This window comes from Monodelphis domestica, chromosome 1 (genome assembly GCF_027887165.1).
Source record: "Monodelphis domestica isolate mMonDom1 chromosome 1, mMonDom1.pri, whole genome shotgun sequence".
Lineage (NCBI taxonomy): Eukaryota > Metazoa > Chordata > Mammalia > Didelphimorphia > Didelphidae > Monodelphis > Monodelphis domestica.
Genome location: NC_077227.1, coordinates 485,836,283 through 485,860,910, shown reverse-complemented (window position 1 = coordinate 485,860,910; position 24,628 = coordinate 485,836,283). Strand labels below are relative to the sequence as shown.

The following is a 24,628-nucleotide window of genomic DNA, read 5'->3' as shown; positions in this document are numbered from 1 at the left end:
AAACCTGTCACTTAGTTTTTGTGGAATATTTTTTGTGCCAAGAACCATGCTATTCTTAGTCCCAGGAAATCCTCATTTTGGTTGCTGGTTGTTTTTTAATGTAGAAACTGGTTGTACAGATTAGAAATTATATAGTGTCTTGGAAAGAATTCTGGATATGTCTATAGAAAATAACAAAGGTTATAATGATGAAGATAAGGGCCTCTTTCTTATTTTTTAATAGAAATTCCTTTAGGAGTAGAGAAAGAATGGTAATGATGATAGTAGATGATGGAATAGATGTTTACACACACATTAAATACGCTACCTCTTCAATTCTCACAACAATCCTGCAAGGGATAGACTATAGGTATTATTCTATTTTACACATCAGGAAACAGAGTTTCAGAGAGGTTTAAGTAACTTGCCCAACCTCACGAAGCTAATAACTTACTAGCCTAAATGGGATAGTGTATGTACCAACAGTCCAGCGTGGGCATAGGAATTTTTACTTAAAGCGAAAGATCTGGAAGAATTTCAGATGAGTCCCAAGCTAGTCATCTAGGGCTGCCATAGGCATTAATTACAGGCTGCTCTTCTGCTCTTTGAATGTTCAGAACTGACATTGCTAACTCTTTGAACGTAAGCCTGTCTTTCCAGATTTTGTTTGGGGCAATTCTGAACTTCACCAAAAGCACTTTAAAGTCAAGTGAAGTTAATAGAATTTGATAGATAGGATTAAGTTACTCTGCAAATTCACACTTTTCTTTCTGCTGAGTTGCTGCCATTATATTAGTGGTCTCCCAAAGCACCGTTTTTCTCATTAAAAGAGAATCCTATAGCTTCTAAAGAAAAATTGGCATTTCCTACTATATCATGTACTTGGATTTCTTGCTGAGTTGTCATGGTATCATATTTATTGTTTTCCACTTCTGGAGTGAGAATTTACCACTTCATCATTGAGTATACATTTTTTAAAAACCCTCTTACTTTCTGTTTTAATAACAGTTCTAAGACAGAAGGGCCCAGGGCTAGGCAATTAGGGTTAAGTGTTTTGCCCAGGGTTACACGGGAAGTGTCTGAGGAACATTTCTATTGACTATCACCATTTCCAAAGTAAAATGTGTAAACTGAGTTGCGATGGATCTGATGCTTTCCTTAGGGCTGGCATTTATATTCTGCCTTATTGATTATGGAACCATGAGATTTTAATGAAAAAGCCAGTTTATTTTTTACTTTTATTTCATTTACCTAATAAGTACTTGTCTATTGATTGATATTGAGGTAAAATCTTCAAGATATCAGTGATATCAAGGAGACAAGCCCACACTGATTTATATGAGAATGTTCAATATTGGTCTCCAAACCCTGAATAATATTATCCTTTTATCCTATAGATATCAACAAATACTACACAGAAATTTGGTTTACTTGGCAACAATAGCAGACTCTAACCAGAACATGCAGTCTTTGCTTCCTGCCGTAAGTACTTCTATCCAGTAGAAACTAAGATGCCTAGTGGAGGAAGGTTTTTAATTTTCCAGCACTTCACCGAATCCCTGATCCCGTGAGTGTGAGTGCTCCTCCAGTGCAGATTATCACTCATCAAAACCTCCCCATCTTTGCAGTTCTTATCCATATCTCCCTGTCGTCAAAGGTCTCACACCAAGAGGTGATCCTGGGAGCCAGGTATAGAAATATAAGGCTTAGACTGTGCCTTCACACAGTCCCATACATGGGACAGCAATTGTTACAAGCATTATAACTAAGTCCTTTTGCCCCTGAGAGTCTAAAATTAGCTTCCAAGACCTCTCCTTATAAAGTCTTCCTCTCTATGTTGAATAGTATGATTCCATGGATTGGCTTCCTTTGAGAGAGTGGGGAGGCAGTGCGGTCAAAATGAAAAGCTGCTAGACTTTGATGTCTTAAAATTTTCATATAAACTAAATTACCATGGCCAAATCAGATAACTTCTCTGAGCCTCAGTTTCCTCATATGTAAAACAGGGATCATAATACCTGTACTACCTACTTCATTTGAGTTGTGAAGTTCCCATACTGTAAACTTTAAAGGACTTTGAAATGTGACTTATTGTTCTTGCTCCTCCACTAGGAAAATAAACCTGATTTCTCATGCTCTAATTTCTTCATCTAAAAAGTCACTATTATATGATTTCTGGGTATATTTTATAAATCATAATAGCTAAAGTTATTTTGATTTTTAAGCCCACCTTAGTGATACTTGTCTGAGTCTCTTTGATTTCTTGTTTACAATAACATTTTCTAAATGTCATTTTTGGTTTAAATCTTCCTATATGTGGAATTATGCGCAAAGGGCTTTAAAAGAACACCTGCCCTTTGATCCAGCAATACTACTAGTGAGTTTATACCCCAAAGAGGGATAATATTGAAAAATGTTTGTACAAAAATATTCATAGCTGCACTCTTTGTGGTGGCAAAAAATTGGAAAAATAAGGGGATGCCCTTCGATTGGGGAATGGCTGAACACATTGTGGTATATGATGGTGATGGAATACTATTGTGCTGTAAGGAATGATGAACTGGAGGAATTCCAAGTGAACTGGAACAACCTCCAGGAATTGATGCAGAGTGAAATGAGCAGAACCAAGAGAACATCGAACACTGAGAATGAAACATTGTGGAACTATCCAATAAAGTGGACTTTACTACTAGTAGCAATACATAATACAATAATCCAGGACACTCCTGAAGGATTTATGGGAAAGAATGCTATCCACATTGAGAGAAAGAACTATGGGAGTAGAAACACAAAAGAATAACTTATGACTTATCACTTGCTTATATGGATATATGATTTGGGATTTTGGTTCTATAGTAAAAATGAATACTATGGAAATAGGTATCAAGTGATAACATTTGTACAAGCCAGTGGAATTGCTTATTGACTCTGGGAGGGGAGAGGAAAGAGGGGAGAGAAAGAAAATAAATCATGTAAACATGGAAAAATATTTTTTAAAATAAATAATAAATCTCCCTATATGGTTAGTGGTAGATATGGGGAAGTGGAAGAATGAGAAAGAGAATGAGAGAAATGCAGTGGATTCAACACTGGTCTTGTTTGAGTCGCCATTGTAAGACCATTTCTACCACTGCCTAAGACACCTTGGCTCTGTAAAGTTTTTATTGTTTAGTTGATTGATGCAAGTTGTAATAGATGCTCCTCACTAGGATATTTAAGGTAGCAGAGAAAGGCTGGAGCGATGACACCAGATAATAGGTTAGAGGGAAAGCTAGAATTGTCACTCCTTCCTCCCACCCCACTTCCTGTCTGTCTGTCTGTCTCTCTCCTCTCTCTCTCTCCCTTGTCTCTTCTTAAAGAAGGAAAATTAGGGATGGTGGGAGAAGAGGAAGAGAATATTTATGGTCTCCCTAATCTATTATGAAATTCAATACAAGGAAGTAAAGTTGTTTTGTCTCTGAGGGGATATTGTTGATAAATTGAAAAGGATCTTCAAAGCTATGCTCCAATCTTTTCAATGTTAAATCACTAGCCAGGAATCCAGAGCAGTTGCCTGCTAGCTCCTTCTCCAAAGTTCAAGAGACAAGTGACCAGTTTCAAATGCTGGCTTTCTTAATTGTCTCCCTGACCAGATTCTTCTTTAAAATCTTCCTTCCTTCTCTCCTTGATTGACAGTTTCTTCAAGTTTCCATTTCCTTGCATTTGCTTGCCAATCTCACTGATATTGTAATCACTTCCTCACAAAGTGACTAATATAGACCATTGACCTGCTTGTTATAAAGTCTCTGTTTCTCACACCATTCTCAGTTGCAGAAATTGAAATCCAGTTTCTGTTCTTCGGTATTCAAAATGAAATGTACCAATGGATGCCAAATTCTTCTAAATTGACTTATTCATTCATTCCAGATCATTTATTAAAGCTCTGCTATATACAAACACAATTAGCTAAGTGGTACAGTGGATAGAATGCCAGGCTTGGAATAAGGAAGACTCATCTTCCTGAATTCAAATCTGACCTCAAACACCAATTAGATGTTTGGCCCTGAGCAGGTCATTTAATCCCATTTGCCTCAGTTTCCTCATCTGTAAACTGAGCTGGAGAAGGAAATGGCAAACCACTCCAGTATCTTTGCCAAGAAAACCTCAAGTAGGGTCATGAAGAGTTGGGCAGTGCTGAAAAATGACTGAAGCAGCATGTACACACACAATTCTCGATGCTAAGGAAGAAAGGTAAATGAGAAGTGGCATTTGCCCCCCAAGAATTTATTAATAATGATGATGGTGCATCAAATAATACATATACCTAAAGGATTTGTGATTTCCTCAGTGTGGGTACTCCCTTCACTGATGCAACTCACAGCCCCTCCATAATTTAGCAGAGGTTCTTTGAGAGTTGCCAGCAACAAGAACCATCCAAACATAGGAAGACTGCCCTGGGAAAATAAAATGCAGTTATTTATCCCTGGGGGTGGGCTCAAAGACTTTGTCCCTGAAAAGTACATGCTACAAGCTAGCATAACTAGAACCCACAGTACTCTATTCTACAAGGAGGCATGAGAATAGGACTTTTTATTTTTTTAAATAATTAATTTATTTTTGAAATTAATTAATTTTAAAATATTTTTCCATGGTTACATGATTCATGTTCTTTCCCTCCCCTCTCCTGGAGCTGACAAGCAATTCCACTGGGTTATACATGTATTATCACTCAATACCTATTTCTATATTAGAATAGGACTTTAGTAAAGGCTCAAGTGAATATAATTATGTACTAATTACAAATGATTATTAAAAAACATATGTGTTTAAAAGTCAATAGTATAAAATATTCTAATAGCCTAATATTATATTTTCCAAAGCATAGTTATATAGGATTTTGTAATTATGTGATATCAATTATTGATAATAATGATGATAATGGTAATTAAATCTCTTCTCATCTTTTTTTTTTCTTTTTGAGTTCAGATAGAAACAGCTCTGGGACAAGTCACTATCCTGTTGCTTTTGTTCTTGTTGTTGATATTGCTGTTGTTGTTCCTGATGATTCTAATTTATTCTTAAAAATCTATTTGCCAGGGACAGCAAAGTGGCTCAGTGGATAAAGAGCCATACCTAAAGGTGGGAGGTCCTAGGTTCAAATGTGATCCCAAATACTTTCTAGCTGTGTGACCCTGGGCAAATTACGTAAACCCCACTGCCTAACCCTTACTGTTCTTCTGCCCTGGAATTGATACTTAGTATTGATTATAAGACAGATGATGTTTTTTTTTTAATTGTTTTTCCTCAACACCATAAGATTGGCCTCCAGATTATGAATGGGGGAGAATGAGGGGCACACCTATTCGTGAAAAATACCTCCTGATGGCCTGAGATCTCTGTTGGTAGAAGAGAGTAATACTATGGATTAAGTCCTGGATCTTTTGACACACTGATATACATATGATCACGTGTATATTGAACATATGTGTGTGTACAAATAACTGGCTTGAAAAAAATTTCTGATGATGTTAAAGTATAATAATATTCATAAACTTGATATATGGTTTAGAATTTTATATATTTTGGTTTCTACATACTTAATATTAGAAGGAACTCCAAGCTAAATATGTATTTATATGTATGTATATATGTGTGTTGGAAACACATGTTCAATAATTAATCTTGTGTAGTAAAAGATCATGAGGTTAAATAAATCAGAAGCCTTGTTTCTGGCAACATGATGATTTTTTTTTTTAAGCATCGTGATAAATAATAAACTCCATTTTATTGTTTGTAGCCACCAACGCAAAACATGAACCTTGGGCCAGGAGGAATGCCTCAGAGTGGATCCAGCCAATCGATCCATTCCCAGAGCAATCTCAGTGACGCCATTGGAACAGGCCTCCCACCTTCCTCTCTTATGCAGAGTCAGATTAGCAATGGTAAAGCATTCAGAAAGCCTTTTGTGTGTGTGTGTGTTTCTAATAGTTGCTTGGCAACAGAATCATTAATGCAAAGTATACTTGAAGGATAGAGGCTTTTTAGACAATGTAACTCACCTTTCAGGCTTATGAGAATTTATCAGTCACATGCTGAAATATTCACAAAACGGCTACAGTCTGTTTAGAAATTGCCTTCCAAAAGGCAAAATACAGTTTAGAGATCAGAGATATTTATGTGGGGACATATATAAACAGTTAACTGTTCATAGAACACATTAATCTGAAATATAATATGCAGAGTGGTGTAAAGCTGTTATTTCAGAGTGAATAACAATTCATTTTGAAGATGAATTCTCTATCAAAAGGCACAAATGTTATTTTCCCAATATAGAATGTACATTTTTTGTAACAAATAAACAAGATAATCTTACTTATGATGTTGAGAAGTATTTGATAACTTTTGAAGAAAGCATAATTTGTTTCCTTGAAAGAATATTAGCATTTTTTCATTTATTCAGAACCTTTCCGTAGTAATGCTCTTCCTCTCCCATACCTGAGGATAACATGAGGTCATAGTGGCATAGACTTTAAAAATAGAAGGGACTTTAGAAATTATCTATTTGAATACTTCCTTCCCTTTTACAAATGAGGAAACTTAGTTCTTGTGAGGTACAATAACATGACTAAAAATCAGGATTAGGGCATAGTTCTTTAGACTCCAGAGCCATTCTTCTTCTTTTTTTTTTAAGTATAATTGTTCTAGAAAATCCCTGAATTGGTTAAAAAAAAATTCCCCATCGTTTAAACTATTCATTTAATTATTTTCCTAACGCTGCATTCAGTTGCCAACTTTATAAAGAAAGAAGAAAACCAGTAAAATAGGAACCTTGATTCTAAGATGAAAGATTTAAAAAACTTTTTCCTATCAGACTTTTTAAAAAAGAACATAGTTTTTATATTAAGCCCTAATGCTCAGGCATAACTCCTCCTGGCAGTGTTTCCCATATTATCAAGCAAAGCAACTTACCTTAACTGCAAGTATTTAAGCACTTGTTTAGGGGAAAGCCCCATAAGGAAAATTGTAATAAAAAGATGAAGTTGAGGAAGACAGTTTGTTAAATTTCATTTGGGCTCAGTGGCTTATCTTTTTTTCACCTTTATAAACTTGGTTTATTTTAACTCTGAATTGCTGGTTCATATGCTCATTTGTATGGCAGAATGTGAATGACATGGCTTTTGTGTTAGGGAAAGAGGGATGATGATGGTGGTAACGGAATTGTGGAAATTCTCTTCGCCACCAAATGAACCTGTGAGACTTGGTTCACACCAGACCAGAGAAGTACAGAGCAAGCTAATTGATCCTTTAAAAACTGTCAGCACAAGTTTGTAAATAGAAAAATGTGATACCTTTTTCAGACAACATGTGACTAAAATAAGTGAACCAATATAGAGGATGAGAAGTAGATAAGGCAAAGGGATGGTGACAGTCATGAGAGTTGGGAGAACTAAGAGATAGAGAATAATTTAATCCAAAGTTTTCTGGGAACAAAAATAGATAATGGGCTATGTGGATGAAGAGGTACTTTACAAATGATTTTTCAAGATGGACTAGAAGTCTAGAAATCCATGAGTCACTTTGGGAAATAACTCTTACTTTGAGTCTGAGAGGTTTATGTATGAGTAAATCTCAAAGCAAGTTAGAGACTGTAGTGTTTATTTAGTACTAATGCCTAGGAATGGAGTGCATATCAGGCCTCTGAGCAACATTTGGTTTATTGCTTTTTTAGGGTTCTGCTGAGTATGGAGTAGAACACTAAACAGAATAAGTTTTGGCTCTGCCACTTTCTCTGCGACTTTGGATTAAAGGTGTTTACTCCACTGAGCCTCACTTCCCAGTCTCTAAAATGGTGAAAATAATTCTTAACCCATCTCAAAAAGTTTTTATGAAGCTTAAATGAGATAATCTGTTCACTTTGTAACCAGGATGTGTTATAAATGTTTTATTTTGTTGTTAGGTTAGATTTTCCCTCCCTTTATTCCAAGAATATATGTTGTAATACCAAAAACTAAAAAATCAATGTTTACAAAAAGCTCTTTATAAATGACATCACTATATTAATGTGGTTTGTTATTTGTATTACTTTCACTCCTTCTTTTTCCTTTTTAAAATAGGTCCTAACCACGTGTCCATGCAGCAATCAGGGCAAAACACTATGCCAACAACATCTATGAGCATGACCGTCAGTAGCCATGGCACAGGGCCAGGATATAGCCACACTGTGCCTGCTTCTCAAAATGTGCCAATGCAAGGCCAGGGATCCATAGGGAATTACGTCTCTAGAACCAATATCAACATGCAGTCTAACCCAGGTAACTCATCCTCTTCCCCCTTGCCCATACTTGGAGCTACAGGCAGTTCCTTGATGTCCTAAGCGTGGATGTAGCATGAAACTACAAACATTCTTTTTGTGTGAAGAAGAGGAATTCTGTTCTGATAAATGTATATAAAATAACACATCATCCACTTAAGAAATATCCACATAAATTATGGTGAGCAGTCCATCTCTCCCAGTTTTAATTTTTTATGAGATCCAGACCTCCATATAAAGTGGGGCCAGGCAGAAAGAGAGCGTGTCTAATGGAAAGAAAAATCTTAAAAGCTTCGGTGTCTGGAGAATGAGAACTAGAATAATAACATTTCTATTCGCAGTAGAAGACCCGCTTTCTCTTATTTTCTGAATGTAGGTACATTTTAATATAGCCGACTAAGAAATGTCGGTGATCTGACCAAGCAGTGGGATATTGGTTCAGATTAGAATACAGGAAATTTAATCTGGAGATTAAGGGGGGAAATCAGCAAATTTCGTAGTTTTTTTTATGTGGAATAGTAGGAAGAGAGTGAGAGAATTCATTGTCGCTAACAGATATAGTCCTGGTTTTAAGGAATATGTGTGGCAAGGGAGAAAGATATATCGTCTGGTGGCTGGAAAGTGTTCTTTATCTGTATTGTGTAGTTTCCATGATGCACCAGCAAGCGGCAACATCCCATTACAATTCTGCACAAGGTGGGAGCCAGCATTACCAAGGACAGTCCTCTATTGCAATGATGAGTCAAAGCAACCAAGGAAGCAGCATGATGGGTCAGCGACCAATGGGTCCATACCGGCCCTCACAGCAAGGTAAAATCCAAAGATGTTGCTAGAAAAAAACAAACAACCAAACCAGAAGTTTGGTTTTCCACACTCGCTGTACCTCATCCCCTCATCCCCTCATCCCCGCTTCCAGTTTTGCAAAAGCAATACAGATTGTGCAAGAAAGGACATGGAGAAGGTCAGGAGGGCTGAGTATTCTAATGATGTATCAATGCTTTATTTCCGTATTTCTCCATATCTAATTTTAGCAAAATAACATTCATGATCCATTTTACAATTCTGTATAACTAGCAGTTAGAGCGGAGTCCAACTGTACTTCGATCTAATGAAATAACTGAAAAGCCTGGAAAATAAATTGAGAGTACAAAATGCCAAGAGGAAAAATGCAGAAAATGCTGGTTACTCAAGTTCATTGTTGAAGTAATGAGAGTTTTTGAGAACTGGAAGTAGAACTGCATGGCTAAATATTTGGGTGAGTCATTGGGAGTTCCTAGACAAGCTATTTTGTTGAGACAAGTGTAAGTAAGATTTACGTGGTCCTTCATGGGGAGTTTTGGGGGTTAAGTTGTTGCTGTCATCTTAGGTCTCACCTTTGTGTTTCATCACATTATTGTGGTATCTACAAAAATCAATCTTATTTTATTGTAAGTACAGTTTTATCAATTCAGTGGCTTCTGTTATATAGACCAGAATATCTTTGAAGTCCAGCTTTTCTAGATTATATTATTATATAATCTTTTTTAGATTATATGTGGGTCTCTACTTGTGGTATTTGAAAATATAAGACCAGAGGATATTTTCTTGGGTTTAGAGGCAATCTAACACATTCTCTTTTCCCTGGTTTACAGGTTCTTCTCAGCAGTACATGGGGCAGGAGGAATATTACAGTGAGCAATACAGCCACGGTCAAGGCACTTCTGAGCCGATGAACCAGCAGTATTATCCAGATGGTAACTTGCCTGTGGAGTGGGGAGGGGGTGGGGTTTGACTGACTGAAAACTTGAGGCAATTTTTAAAAACATATGAAGAATTTACAAATTGCTTATGAAATCAGAGAGACTCCTAGCATTCAGGCCATTTTAGTTTGCTTAACGCAGATATTCCTCCAAGTTGTCGTCTTTTCTCACATAGGATTCTGCCATGACATCTTATTTCTGACCCATAGGACTGCTCATCCAGCAAACCAGACTTGAGTCTTCTTTGATCAAGAGCAGACATTTGATTTGCACCTGATAGTGTAGATTAGAAGAGTGACTCCATCAGCTTAGACTATTTCTGTTGCAGTGTGAAATGTGAGCAACCAAAGTGACAGAATTTAAATTGAACCCATTGGTGCTGTACCCTCACCCTTGGTTTCATCTGAGGGCCTTTAATTTTCTTTTTCATCCAAGGCACTGTATAGAATCCTCGAAATGTAGGGTTGGAAGGTGTAAGATGTCAGTTGTCTCACCCATCCCATCTCCAGGCATGGATACATATTCTTGAAAGATGTGTATAAATCTCGTTGTTAAAGAGCTCCAAGGCAGAAGAATCCAAAACCTTACTCGGTAACTTATAATGCCAGCATTTAACAACAGTCTGCTAATTTTTTTCAAGTCCATTTCCTTCCTATTAAATCATTACCTCCTTAGTCTTCTCTTCTTTAGGCTAAATAATCCAATGTCTTCTATTCTTGGAGCCTTCTTTCAACTCCTAACCATTCCATTCTGCTTCTCTTAACATGCATGTTCTCCTCATCCCAGCCTTCTAAATTTGTGAAGTCTTTAGAAGAGGGAAGTGGAGAATTATTATTGCATAAAAAGCTTCCTAAGTGGTAGACTCAATTAATTAACATGAATTTATTGAACATTTGCTGAGTGCCAGACCCTGCGGTAGGCCCTAGGGATACATAATCCAAAATGGAATAGTCCCTGCTCTCAGGGAGCTCACCTTCTCCCGGGGAGAGGCACCATGAACATTTATCAGTATGTAAAGAGTAAATATAAGAAGAATGCAAATTAGTTTAGGGAGAGATGACACTAACATTTTAGGGGATCAGGAAAGGCTTCTTGTAGAAGGTTATGCTTGAGGGATTCTATGAGGCAGAAATAAGGAGAGAAAACATTCCAGAATCCTCTTATCATGAGGCCCATCTTTACATTCATTCAATAATCATTTGCCAAATGTCTCCACTTGGTAAGAGGGAGACGCAAAGATAGGTGGTAATAGCAGTAAGTGTAAGCATAGTTCTTTCGGTCCAGGTAGAAGATTAGATGTATACACATAAGTAAATGCAAAGTGTTATCAGATTGGTGCCACAAAACAAAGTTCTGCAAAGGTTCAAAATATGACGATGAGGTGGAGCCTAGGATTGGTAGATGCTGCTTTAAGGAGGAAACAGTTCATCTAGGACTTGAAGGGTGGGTCCAGTTTCCATTCTAGGGATGGAAGACTGGAGGCATTGAGAGAATATTTTAGGAGGATGGAAAGATGTGAATGAAGACTCAAAGTCAGCAAAGTACAAGATAACATTCAGGTTATGATAAGCAGGCCAGTGGTCATATTCAGATATACCACAGGACAAATCAGATGCTCCCAAACAAGATCATATAGCCATACCCTGCCTAATGCTAAGGGGAAAAAAAAGAAAGAAGAAAGGGAGGAAGGAAGAAAAGAAGGAAATTTTGCTTTGTTTTGGTCAAAGTGGTATTCCAGGGAATAGTTAATTCCATGGGAACCACATCACAGGGGAAATTTATTTACATTAGATTTATAATTCTAGTTCTTCTGACTAGCTGTGTGATCTGGGCAAATAACTTAGCCTCTCCCAATCTCAATTTCCTCATCTGTAAAATCTGAGCTTGTGCTAGAAGTTCTCCTTTGTAGCCATGAGTCATGTGACCGACCCCGTGGGTCTCTTGTCTTTCTCCATGGTATTTGCCTGGACAGTCTGATTTAGGGCATGCCTCTTTCCACACTCCCCCAGACCACACACATCCTGAAGACATTTCACAGCTTTTGATTTTGTCTCGGTGCCCCTTCGGTTCCAGGACATGGTGATTATGCATATCAGCAGTCATCTTACACTGAACAGAGCTACGACAGGTCATTTGAGGATTCCACCCAGCATTACTACGAAGGAGGTGAGAAAACTGACTCATTTTTTTTGGTCAACAAATGTTTAAATGTGTCATAGCCCTATTCAGTAATCAATCACCACGTACATATTTAAGTGCTCGCTAAGTGATATTTGAACTATTTGTGCTGGGTCATAAAGTTTATATTAAATAAAGTGATTCATAAATTTTATCTGAAATAACATAAATTCCAAAATTTCTTGGCATACTTGAAGCAATTCATGGCATGCTAGTGTGTCAGCACTTCTTTTGAGAACCACTGCTCTAAATCCTATAGGAAAAAAAGTGTGAGGAATGCGTCACGTAATTTGGTAAATTATAATATTGCTATGTAGGGAAACATCTGTCCAGTAGATAGTGTAAAAAGTCAGGGGTTTGGGGGATGTTTTGGACCAGTGCCAGTAGGTCAACTGTGGGCTGAAAAGGCTAACAGACACTCTGACCAGGGCAGAGCCTGGTCTGAGATCACACACAGACCATTCAATGAAATGGGAAAGTAGGTTTAATTAAAGAGAATAGATAAAAAAGGGTATGCGACAACTCTAAAGCTAAACTTCTAACTAATACCTCAAAACATCTAATGTCTCCACAAGAATAGTCTTCATAGAGTGGGTTTTCTACTCTAATCCTCTCCTAACTTCATAAAAAATCCCAGTCCATAAGGAACTGGTCTGTGTAAGCTTAGTAGGGCTCAGGGAAGATCCTAGATCCAAAAGCATCTAGATCTGGTCTCACAATCACTGCAGACAAGTTGGTCAGGATCACCAGATTCTACTTTAATGAAATACAGCACCCAAGACAGCAAGCAGGACAGGAACAGCCACTAAGGAAAAGCAGCCACACCTCCAGATATCTCCAGAGAAAGACAGCCAACAGCCTCAGTACCAGTCTAACCCTTTCTTCAAAGTTCCAGAATCTTTTCTGCTGGTCTCATACCACTTCCCTTTGCAAACTTACACACATTCCTCCTTAACTTAACATTTCCTTATAACAATAGTCATTAATGTGGTTTTTATATTGATCTGGATACTTACTGAAATCTTGATGTATAGATTATTTATTAGGCCATCACACTTGCCTTATGTCTAATGAAAATAATATCAGCTACTGAGTAGATAGAATGCCAGGCTTAGAATTGGGAAGACTTGAATTCAAATCCAGCCTCAGACTAAGTGAGTGGCCCTGGACAAGTCATTTAAACTCTGTTTGCCTCAGTTTCCTCATCTATAAAATGAGCTGGAGAAGAAAATGGCAAACCACTCACAAAGAGTCAGAAGACTGCAATGACAACAACAGCACTTACCCATTAATCTTGTTCAGTTGTGTCTGATTTTTTGTGACCCCATATAAGGTTTTCTTAGCAAAGATACTGGAGTGGTTTGCCATTTCCTCCTCCAGCTCATTTTATAGATGAGGAAACTGAGGCAAACATAGTTTGAATGACTTGCCCAAAGTCACACAGTTAGTAAGTGTCTGAGGCAGGATTTGAACTCCGTAAGATAAATTTTCCTAATTCCAGTGTGTTATTCACTGCAGCACCTCATTTCCTTTAATTATTAATCTTAAAGTGAAGGTCTGATAATACATTTATAACCCAGTGAAATTGCTTGTTGACTTTGGGAGGGGGGAGGAAAAGAACATGAATCATGTAACCATGGAGAAATACTTAAAGAAAATTAAAAAAAATTAAAATGAAGGTTAAAAAGTCTTAGAATAAATACTAAAAACATAGTTTAACCTATGCATTGACTTGCAAGTTGGAGACAAGTTATAAATATGGAAAAGATATTTCAGAATGAAAAAAAGTCATCATTTAAATTATGCAAAGAGCCAGTATTAGGCTTTATAATTGAGCTTTTTAGTAACACTTCTTTTTGAAGAAATGAACATTTCATAAATATAAGTGATACATAATAGAATTTTTTTAAATTATTCTCATATCTAGGTGTTATTCCATTTTACCAATGGCAAACAGGTTGAGAAAAATTAAGTGACTTACTCAAAGTCACATGATTGGCACCTGTCAGATTGGAGGCCATGTTGTAGAGTAGAAAGCTGGCCCCCCAGTCAGGAAGACCTGGGCTCAGATCCCACCTCTGACCCATAGTGGCTCCATGACTCTGAACCAGTTATTCCCAGTACTGCAGGCACTAAGTCTAAGACTTTATTTAGGCTGTAATGGATTTGCTGGTCCGCCTTCATAGAGGGAGTTCATCACAGGGAGTTTTCCACCAAAGAAATCTCAGGACCAGACTGATGAAAACAAATCTGAACCAGAATGACCAGTGTCTTCTTGTACACGCATGCCTTCCAGGATTATGACAAGAGCCCTCCAATTTAGTGGGGATCCAGAATAAAGAATTGATCTGAATGAAGTCAGTAAGGAAAGGCCTTCGGGAGGTTTAGTTGTATTGATTCTTCCATTCATTTATTAAGCACCTGCTCTCCTACATAAGCTCTCCTAAGCACTGGGGGAATTTCAGACCTAAATAAGGCACAGTTCTCCCGCCCTGGAGTTAAGTAACCCTTTGTGGATGATTACATCATAAAAAAAGGATCTTTTGCAATTTTCAATTTTATTGAAATGCAACTGGAAATTCTAAAAGGTCAATATATATACTTAGAACAAATCTGAAATTCAGTTTTTTTTTGTGTGTGCATCTCAGCATGCTGCCAGACAATAACTGGGTGGCCTTTATTCCCCCCCTTCAGTAGAACATTCAGAATACTGCCTGTGGTTTCCATGGGAGTTTTGTTAATCTTATGAGTCATGTTGATACAACATTTAAAGATTTACAAAGCTCCATCCTCACAGTGACCTCGGAAGGTAGGTGGTGCCCACATGCCTATTTCCTGGAGTAATTGATTCTCAGAGGGGTAGGCGAGTGACCCAGGATCACACAGCTAGAAAGTATGAAGTGGAATTTCCTAATTCTAAATCCAGTGCTTGTTTCTACTGTATCAAACAGTTTCTTTTTCCTTCGGCATCGGTGCCTATTCATTTCCCTTTCAGATGCCCTTACTTTAAGAAAATGATGATTTGGGTAGTTTTTGCTATTTCTAGTTCATCCGATAGCTATATTCTGCCTTTAAAACTACTCTGGGAGTGAGGAGTGAGGGCAGCTGGGTAGCTCAGTGGAGAGCCAGACCCAGAGATGGGAGGTTCTGGGCTCAATTCTAGCCTCAGACACTTCCTAACTGAATGACCCTGGGCAAGTCACTTAATTCCCCATTGCCTAACCCTTACCATTCTTCTGATTCCAAGACAGAAGACAAGGGTTTAAAAAAAAAAACAAACCTCTAGTTGGCTTTATAGCAATTCTATAGAACAGAAAATTTTCTCGAGAACACCACGATTTATCAGGCACAAGTATTTTCACAATCAAACACAAATGTTAATTTGTCTTGGATCACCACGCTGTGTGGCCATATTCCTACAAAAATGCCAACAACAACAAAATGGTCATTGATGAATTTTCCTTTAGAAACACGGGTTTTGCTGGTGTTGGCTGGGGGGAGGGGGTGGTCTGTCATCGATGGCACAGCTGTGGAAAGATATAACCGTGTATTTTGTGGTGTTCTTGTTTTCTTGGTCATGTGAAATAGTTCTGATTGTTGTTGAAGGGGCAGTCAAGGTGCCTGAACTTTGGATACCTGTGCTTTTAAAACCTCTCCCTTCATTTTGTCCACATCAAAGGGCTATCTATCTATTTTCTCCAGATAAATATGAACATTTGCAGTTTGCTTAGGTAGTTATGTATAGCTTGTCATCAATGTAAGAAGAGTAAATATGGAACTGCAGAACACCAAAGTGTATAAGGTGCTCAGAAATATTATCCGCCTTAATATGTTTAGGAAAACTCATCTGGCCTCCGACTCACAAAAAGAAGGTCTAAAACTAAGCAATTTTGAGAATTGTCTACTCCATTTAACAGTGTTGCTTCATTTGCTACTCTATTGCTGGAACCAGAGTTGTATTTTCAGAAAGGATTAGCCGACGTTAATGGCTGCTGAAATATTCTAAGGATGCCTAATAATTGGAAAGACTTACTCAAGTATCAAATGAAGGATACAACTTTTATTTAAGAGTTTCCATTTGTTTTGTTGCTTTATATAATTGCAAATTGAATTTCCCTTGTAGTTTTTTAGTAGTTCCAATAAAAATTAAACGAAGCCTTATTGAAATAAATAATTTCACTTTATTTCTTCCTTTAAAGAGTTAAGAATAAATTAATGCTATCTGTAAATTATGAACAAATATGGGGGATATGGGGATGAGAAGGGGATTCTTGGGACACCAGCTGTTGTGTCCTGGCACATTTGTTGATCATGACTCCATTTCTTTACCTCTGGGACAGTTTTTGATTAGAAAAACTATCCATTTCAGGCCGTGCTGTTTATTTGCATTTTCAGTGTTGGAGATGAGTAAACAATTCCTTAGATCCCATCTGCCCCCACTGTGGGCTTCATAAGAACTGGAATTAATGTAGATTTAGGATTCAACAAATTGCAAATTAAAAGCAATGTGTATTTTGCATTTTTTAAAACAAAGGCCTGCTCAAAAGAAAAATGATTCAAATAGACAAATAGAATCTATTTATAAAAATGTTTTGAAAATTATCGAATGGAATTAAACTACCAAACTGAATCTGAAATGGCAGCTCTTTAGACTCATATTAGAAGGACTTTGTTGAAGTACCTTAAAATACAGTAATTGCTTAATATCACTCTTTTAACTTTTCTGTAATTACCTAGTAATGCAGTCATTTAATTATAAAAATTCTTTTCTCCTGTTTAAGCACAAAGATAAGGTTCCGACAGTTTTTCAAAATGATGTCTTCATAATGAATACTAGATGAGACTGGCCAGTTTTTAAAAACAAAAATTAAAGCTTTAATGACAAAAGAAAGGAAAGAAGAAAAAAATGACATGGATTTTTAACAGTATTTGTCATTGGTAAATTCAAGTCAAATTTCCAATTCCTTTTTTTTTTCCACATCTAAAGTGTGGTGAAAATCCCTATTACAAAAACCACACTATGACTAGTATGTGCCAATGTTTGCAAATACAGCCCATGTGATACTACATAAAAGTAAGGAATTGCATAAATTCTGGAGTCCTTTGAATCCTGGCACATTGTATGAAACATGATAAATAACAATTTCATAAAAAACATGATTGATAGGATTATTGATATGGAATCAGAAGGCATCTCAATGGCCATCTAGTCCAACCCACTCATTTTAGAAAGGAGAGAAACAGATCTAGAGAAGTTAACTTGCCCATGGTTGAAAAGTGACTGAGATTTGAACCCAGGTTCTTTGACTCCATAGCCAGTAGTCTTTCTTCTGAACCATACTGACTCTCCAAGGAGGATTTCAGTTATTCCCTAAAGGTCAGAATTCTGTACAAGATGACATTTGTCAGCTTCACTTTTTAAACCCTTAATTTCAGAGAAAACTATAGTCATAGCTACATTTAAATAATGAAGATGTTGACTTTTGGACTCCTTTTCCTAGAAGATATCTTCTCAGTGTTAAATGCTACCACTTGAGTATAGCTCTGATAAGCTGGCCTCCTTGCCAATGAAAAGATGCTTCTAAATAAATAGATCCATTAGACCAGTGCTTCTCAGCCCCTGGTCCACAGATGACTTTAAAAAGGCCTTTAATTTCCTTTTTTTTTTTTTGGTAAGGTACAATTTATTAATGCCTTTTGTTTTTAGATCATAGTTATTTCCCACCATTTCTTAGCTTGAACTCTTCCTTGTGACAAAGAAAAACATTAAGCAAAAACTTCTGATACATAGCCTTGCCTAACAATAGAAACAATATTCTGTCTTGGCAATCTTCCACCTGTAAGCCAAGAAGGAAGAGGTATGTTTTGTGCTTTTCTGGGACTCCAAAGGCCCTTAATTAAAACTGTTTTCATAATTTTCCCTCCCCAAAATACCAATTCCACTGTCTCTTCTTTCTCCTTACCTTCTACTTCTCCCAGGCTGAGTTTTTAGTCTTCATCCTATTAGCCATTAAAAGAATAAAACAGTTTGTAAAAGAAATGTTTGGATTGGGAAATAGATTCTCTTTGAAGCAAAAATTATGGGTTATTTTTCTTTGAAACAAATTTTCAAATGTATTTGAAACACAGAAGTATGGAAATCAAACCTATTGAAGTTACAAACTAAAGACCTCAGAATATTTCTGTTATTGATTAGCAATTAAAGTTAGACAATGTCATTAACTAAAATGAACTCTTATCTTCCCTGTTCTAGGAAATTCCCAGTATAGCCAGCAGCAGGCAGGATATCAACAGGGAGCTGCACAACAACAGACATATTCACAGCAGCAATACCCAAACCAACAGAGTTACCCAGGACAGCAACAAGGATATGGTGAGAAAAAGCATTGACATGTCTTCTATATGTTGGCTCCCTTAATAAATGTCCATTCAGCACATTCAATCTTCTTTTTCCTTTTAGTATCCAAGAGAACATCCATTTCATTTCAGTTTTTTAAAATTCAAAGATATCTTATTTTCCCAATTTCATGTAATAACAATTTTCAACATACGTTTTCTGAAATTTTAAGATCCAAATTATATTCCTCCTTTCCTTCCCTCCCCACCTCAGTAATGGTAAGCAATTTGCTCTGGATTAATCACGTATTATCATGCATAACATTCTTCCATATTAGTCACTATTGGAAGAGAATGCCCATATAAAACCAAAACCCCAAATTAAAACCAGATTATTGTGAAAAATAATATGCTTTGATTTCCATCCAACTCCAACAGTTCTTTCTCTTGAGGTGGATAAGCATTCTTTTTCATAAGTCTTCAGAATTGTGCTGGTTCATTGTATTGCTGAGAATAGCTAAGCCTTTCACAGCAAAATCAGTAGTGCTATTACTATGTACAGCGTTCTCCTGGTTCTGCTTATTTCACTCTGCATCAGTTCACATAGCTCTTTCCAGATGTTTCTAAAATCATCCTATTCATCATCCCTTAAAGTACAATAGTATTCCATCACCATCATATACCACAATTTGTTCAACCGTTCACTAAATGATGAACATCCCCTCAATTTTTGTACAAGTAAGTCCTTCCCCTCCTTTTAAAAAAATCTCTTTGGGGTACAGACCTAGTAGTGGTATTACTGAATCAAAAGGCATGCACAGTTTTATAGCCCTTTGGACAGAGTTCCAAATGCCCTCCAGAGTGGTTGGATCAATTCATAACTCCACCAGCAATGCATTAGTGTCCCAATTTTGCCACATCCCCTCCAGCATTCATTACTTTCCATTGCTGTCATATTAGCCAATCTGCTAGGTGTGAGGTAGTACTTCAGAGTTGTTTTAATTTGTATTTCTCTAACCAAAAGTGATTTAGAACATTTTTTGTATGTTATTGATAGCTTTGATTTCTTTATCTGAAAATTGCTTTTTCATATCCTTTGACCGTTTTTCTATTGGGAAATAACTTTTATTCTTGTAAATTGGATTTAGTTCTCTATAAATTTGAGAAATTAGATCTTTGTCAGAGAAATTTGATATAAAAATGTTTCCCAGTTTGTTGTTTCCTTTATAGTCTTGGTTACATTAGTTTTGTTTGTACAAAAGCTTTATTTTATAATATAATGTAATGCAATATAATATAATATCAAAGTTATTCATTTTACATTTTATAATACTCTCTATCTCTTGTTTGGTCATAAATTCTTCTTGTCAGGCAAAATATTTTATGTTCTCTTAATTTACTTATTATATCACTCTTTATTTCTAAATCATTTACCCATTTGAACTTTATCTTGACATAGGGCATGAGATATTGACCTATACCTAGTTTCTGCCATACTGTTTTCCCAGCAGTTCTTGTCAGATAGTGAGCTCTTATTCCAAAATCTGTTTGGGTTTATCAAACACTAGATTGCTAAATTCATTTATCCCTGAATATTGTGTATCTAATCTATTCCATTGATCCACTGTTCTCTTTCTTAGCCAGTGCCAGACTGCTCTGATGATTACTGCTTTATAGTACAGTTTGAGATGTGGTGCTGTTGATTTAGTTTCATAGCAAAATATACTTAGAGGGACCTTTTGTAAGGGGTTTCAATGTTGAGTTCTTCTAATGATGATGAAATATAAGATATGGTTATATGATAACTTGGCTGCTGATATACACAGTGTTTGTATTCTGGTTACTAGGATTGATTTTTTAAAGCCAAGATTACTTTTGCCAAAACTCAACAAAGGAAGTAGAGGTTATCTAATAGTATTCTCGATGTATCACTGGATTGATAACAAAGTTGTGTTGATACACAAAGAAGAATGAAGAATCACATTAGCTTGCACACTGTCAAGAAGAGAAAGAAATAGGGCTATATCTGATAAATGTCACTCATTAATCCTCCTGATGGCTACTTCATATATGGATGCATATTACAAGTCCCCTTTGCTTCGATGGGCAGGTTTCATGAGTGGCTACAGCCAAACAGTGCCAGCTCTCCTAGGATGAGCCTTCAGCTTCTGCTAGAATGGTCCTCAGGCCTGCCCTAGAAGCTTCCTAACTTGGTGGGATTTTCCAAAGTGTGTGCTCCATTGGCATTGCATTCAATAACCAAGGGTCATTTCTATACTGTGATGAGTCTAAAAGGAAGTCCACAGGAATACAAAGAAAAAAATTATTTTCATCTATTTATGTTTTCACCAGAATTATTTGGAGTGATTATCTATGACTGTGCAAGTTCTTAGCATCACAGAATCATTAAAATTGGAAGGGACCTCAGGGGCAATCCAGTCCAACCTGGACCTGAACAGAAGTCCCTGTTATAATACACCTCTCAAGTCGCCATTCAACCTTTGCATAAAGACCTCAAGTGAGGGGGAAACTACTGCTTCCCGAGGCAGCTGATCCCACTTTTGGACAACTCAGATTGTTAGGAAGATTTACTACGTTTGTTTCTTTGCAACCCATATCCATTACTCCAAGTTATGAGCTCTGGAGCAAAGCAGAATAAGTCTATTTGCTATTAAGATTACAGTCTATCAAATGCTAGAAGACTGCTGTGAGGTTCCTTCCTTCCAACAAATATATTTTTTCTTCTCCAGGCTAAATATCCCCATTTCTTTCTCCCAGTTTTTAAATGGCATGATCTCAAGACCTTTCACTATACTGATTCAACTTCACTTGGTGCTCCTCAACTTATCAAAATCTTTCCTAAAATGTAGAACCAGAATTGAACACAATATTCCAAATGTGGTCAGACCAGAGCAGACTAAAGGGGGGGCTAACATCTCACGAGTCCTGGGTACTAGGCCTCTCTCCATGTAGTCTAAAATTGCCTTGGCTTTTTTGGCTGCCATATTATGATACTTTTGAGCTCTTTTTTTTTTTTTTAAGTATTTCTCTTTCAGTCTCTATTACCTTGAAATCTTTTTAAGGCAAACTTCTCTCTGATGACACCAATCTCTACATTATACTTTTGTAGTTGATTTTTTAAAATCCAAGTGTAAAACTTTATATTTCTCCCTGTTATATTTCATTTAATTAGATCAGCCTATGTTCTAGGCTGTTAGAACATTTTTGGAACCTGACTTTTTGTTATCTGAGGTGTTAGTTACTTTCTCGGTGTTGGAGGTTTTTTTTTTGTCACTTGCATATTTGTTGTGCATATCATCTAGGCCTTTATTCAAGACAAATGTTACATATAAAAATGTTAAATGTTAAAAAATATATTAAAATGTCAAAAAGCATAAATACAAGGTACCCTGCTACAGGCTTCTTTCTCAGATAATATTGAGTCATTCAAGACTATAGTCCAATCCTAAAACCCGTTCCATTTATTTGCATTATTGTCTAGTATACTTTTCTTCATCTTTTTTTTTCCCCAAGCCTTACCTTCCATCATAGAATCAGTACCTTATATTGGTTGCAAGGCAGAAGAATGATAAGGGCTAAGCAGTGTGGGTTAAGTGACTTGCCCAGGGTCAGCCAGTTAGGAAGTGTCTGAGGCTAGATTTGAACCAAGGTTCTCCCGTCTCTAGGCCTGACTCTTAAACCACTGAGATATCTAATTGCCTCCTCTTTATCTTCTTCACAAAAATAATGTGAGAGAATGTCACCTCATGGCAAAAATCTAGGTAAACGCCAGCTGCATCATTCCTCTGATCTTCCACTCTAGAAAACAGGAAATGAGATGCGTCTGGCATGTCTTATCTGCAGCAAAGTGACATTGGCTCTTTGTAATCACTATTTCCTTTCCCTCGTGTTATTAATTATCCCTCAATAATAAACTCTAGAATTCTGCCAGGATTTGAAATCAAGTTCATTGACCTCTACTTTGCAGATGCTATTTCCTTCCCCTTAAAAAAAAACTGGGACATTATTTATTTATTATTCCTGTGGTGTTTTTCTCATCATCCACAGTCTTTCAGAGATCACTAATAATGATTTTGCGATTACGTTTGCCACTTTTTTTGGTGGCTGTGGATATATTTCCTCTGGGTCTGAGGACCTGAATTTATCAAGGCTGGCTCTCTTACTATCTCCGTGAAGTCATCATGGTGCTCTCTTGCTCTCTCCCTCCTTGACTTAGGATCCTAGATTTATTGCTGTAAGAGACCTCTGAAACCACTTAGTCTAGCATGTTCATTTTACAAATGACAAAAATAAGGCACAGAAGAGTTCGATATCTCACCCAGGATCACCCAGCTACTGTGCCGGATGTAAAATTAGGACCCAAGTCTTCCTCCCTCCAGGTGCGGCCCCCTATCCATGACACAACTCTTCTTTCCATCCTCTGTTATCGCTGAACTTAGCTACCCAAACAGTAGTCCTGTTCCCTCTTTAGTGGTGCTCATTTCCACTATAGAGCTTAAAAAAAAAAAACCACATACTATTTTTGTTATTGTTCTGGTTTGTGGCAGGCTCAGCTCATTCTTTTTTTTTTAATTAAATTAAATTAAATTTTTTAAATTTTATTTAGTCAATTTAGAACATTATTCCTTGATTACAAGAATCATATTCTATCCCTCCCTCTCCTACCCCTACCCTTCCCATAGCTGATGCGCAATTCCACTGGGTATTACATGTGTCCTTGATCAGATGTGTCCATTTCCATGTTGTTGGTGTTTGCATTAGGATGTTCATTTAGAGTCTCCATCCCCAGTCATATCCCCTCGACCCATGTAGTCCAGCAGTTGTTTTTCTCCGGTGTTTCTACTCCCACAGCTTTTCCTCTGAATGTGGTTAATGTTTTTTCTCATAGATCCCTCCAAGTTGTTCAGGATCACTGCATTGTCACTAATGGAGAAGTCCATTACATTCGATTGTACCACAGTGTATCAGTCTCTGTATACAATGTTTTCCTGGTTCTGCTCCTCTCACTCTGCATCACTTCCTGGAGGTTGTTCCAGTTCACATGGAATTCCTCCACTTTATTATTCCTTTTAGCACAATAGTATTCCATCACCAACATATACCACAATGTGTTCAGTCATTCCCCGATTGAAGGGCATCCCCTCATTTTCCAGTTTTTTGCCACCACAAAGAGCGCAGCTATGAATATTCTTGTACAAGTCTTTTTCCTTATTATCTCTTTGGGGTACAGACCCAGCAGTGCTATGGCTGGATCAAAGGGAAGACAGTTTTTTATCGCCCTTTGGGCATAGTTCCAAATTGCCCTCCAGAATGGTTGGATCAATTCACAACTCCACCAGCAATGAATTAATGTCCCAACTTTTGCCACATCTCCTCCAGCATCCATTACTTTCCTTTGCTGCCATGTTAGTCAATCTGCTAGGTGTGAGGTGATACCTCAGAGTTGTTTTGATTTGCATCTCTCTGATTATAAGAGATTTAGGACACTTCTTCATGTGCTTACTAATAGTTTTTATTTCTTTAACTGAAAACTGCCTATTCATGTCCCTTGCCCATTTATCAATTGGAGAATGGCTTGATCTTTTGTACAATTGATTTAGATCTTTATAAATTTGAGTAATTAGACCTTTGTCAGAGGTTTTTGTTATGAAGATTGTTTCCCAATTTACTTCCCTTCTAATTTTGGTTACATTGGTTTTGTTTGTACAAAAACTTTTCAATTTGATGTAATCAAAATTATTTATTTTACATTTTGTGACTCTTTCTATGTCTTGCTTGGTTTTAAAGTCTTTCCCTTCCCAAAGGTCTGACATGTATACTATTCTGTGTTCACCTAATTTACTTATAGTTTCCTTCTTTATGTTCAAGTTATTCTAACTTCAGCACACTTAACACAATGAATCGGAATTCTTATGGCCCCATCCCATGCACATGCATTTATCCCCTGTTACTTGCCCTTGTTTCCGTCTTCTGTACATTTTTATAAAATTTAAGTTGAATGTGTTTCTTTCTTCTTAATATTTTATTTTTCCCAGCTACCTGTAAAAATACATTTTAACATTCTTTTTTAAAAAAAGTTATTTTG

The 24,628-nt window shown here is 36.9% G+C and overlaps 1 protein-coding gene across 1 annotated transcript in view; it reads left to right on the top strand.

Moving 5' to 3' along the window:
• SS18L1 (SS18L1 subunit of BAF chromatin remodeling complex) overlaps positions 1-24,628 on the top strand; it is a 63,525-nt gene that overhangs the window by 28,240 nt on the left and 10,657 nt on the right. Inside the window, exons 3-9 of the mRNA XM_001368306.4 lie at positions 1,377-1,461; positions 5,756-5,900; positions 8,073-8,270; positions 8,915-9,079; positions 9,901-10,002; positions 12,082-12,174; positions 18,440-18,559. Of these exons, the coding sequence (XP_001368343.1) occupies positions 1,377-1,461; positions 5,756-5,900; positions 8,073-8,270; positions 8,915-9,079; positions 9,901-10,002; positions 12,082-12,174; positions 18,440-18,559 (908 nt within the window). The remainder of the gene's footprint in view (positions 1-1,376; positions 1,462-5,755; positions 5,901-8,072; positions 8,271-8,914; positions 9,080-9,900; positions 10,003-12,081; positions 12,175-18,439; positions 18,560-24,628) is intronic.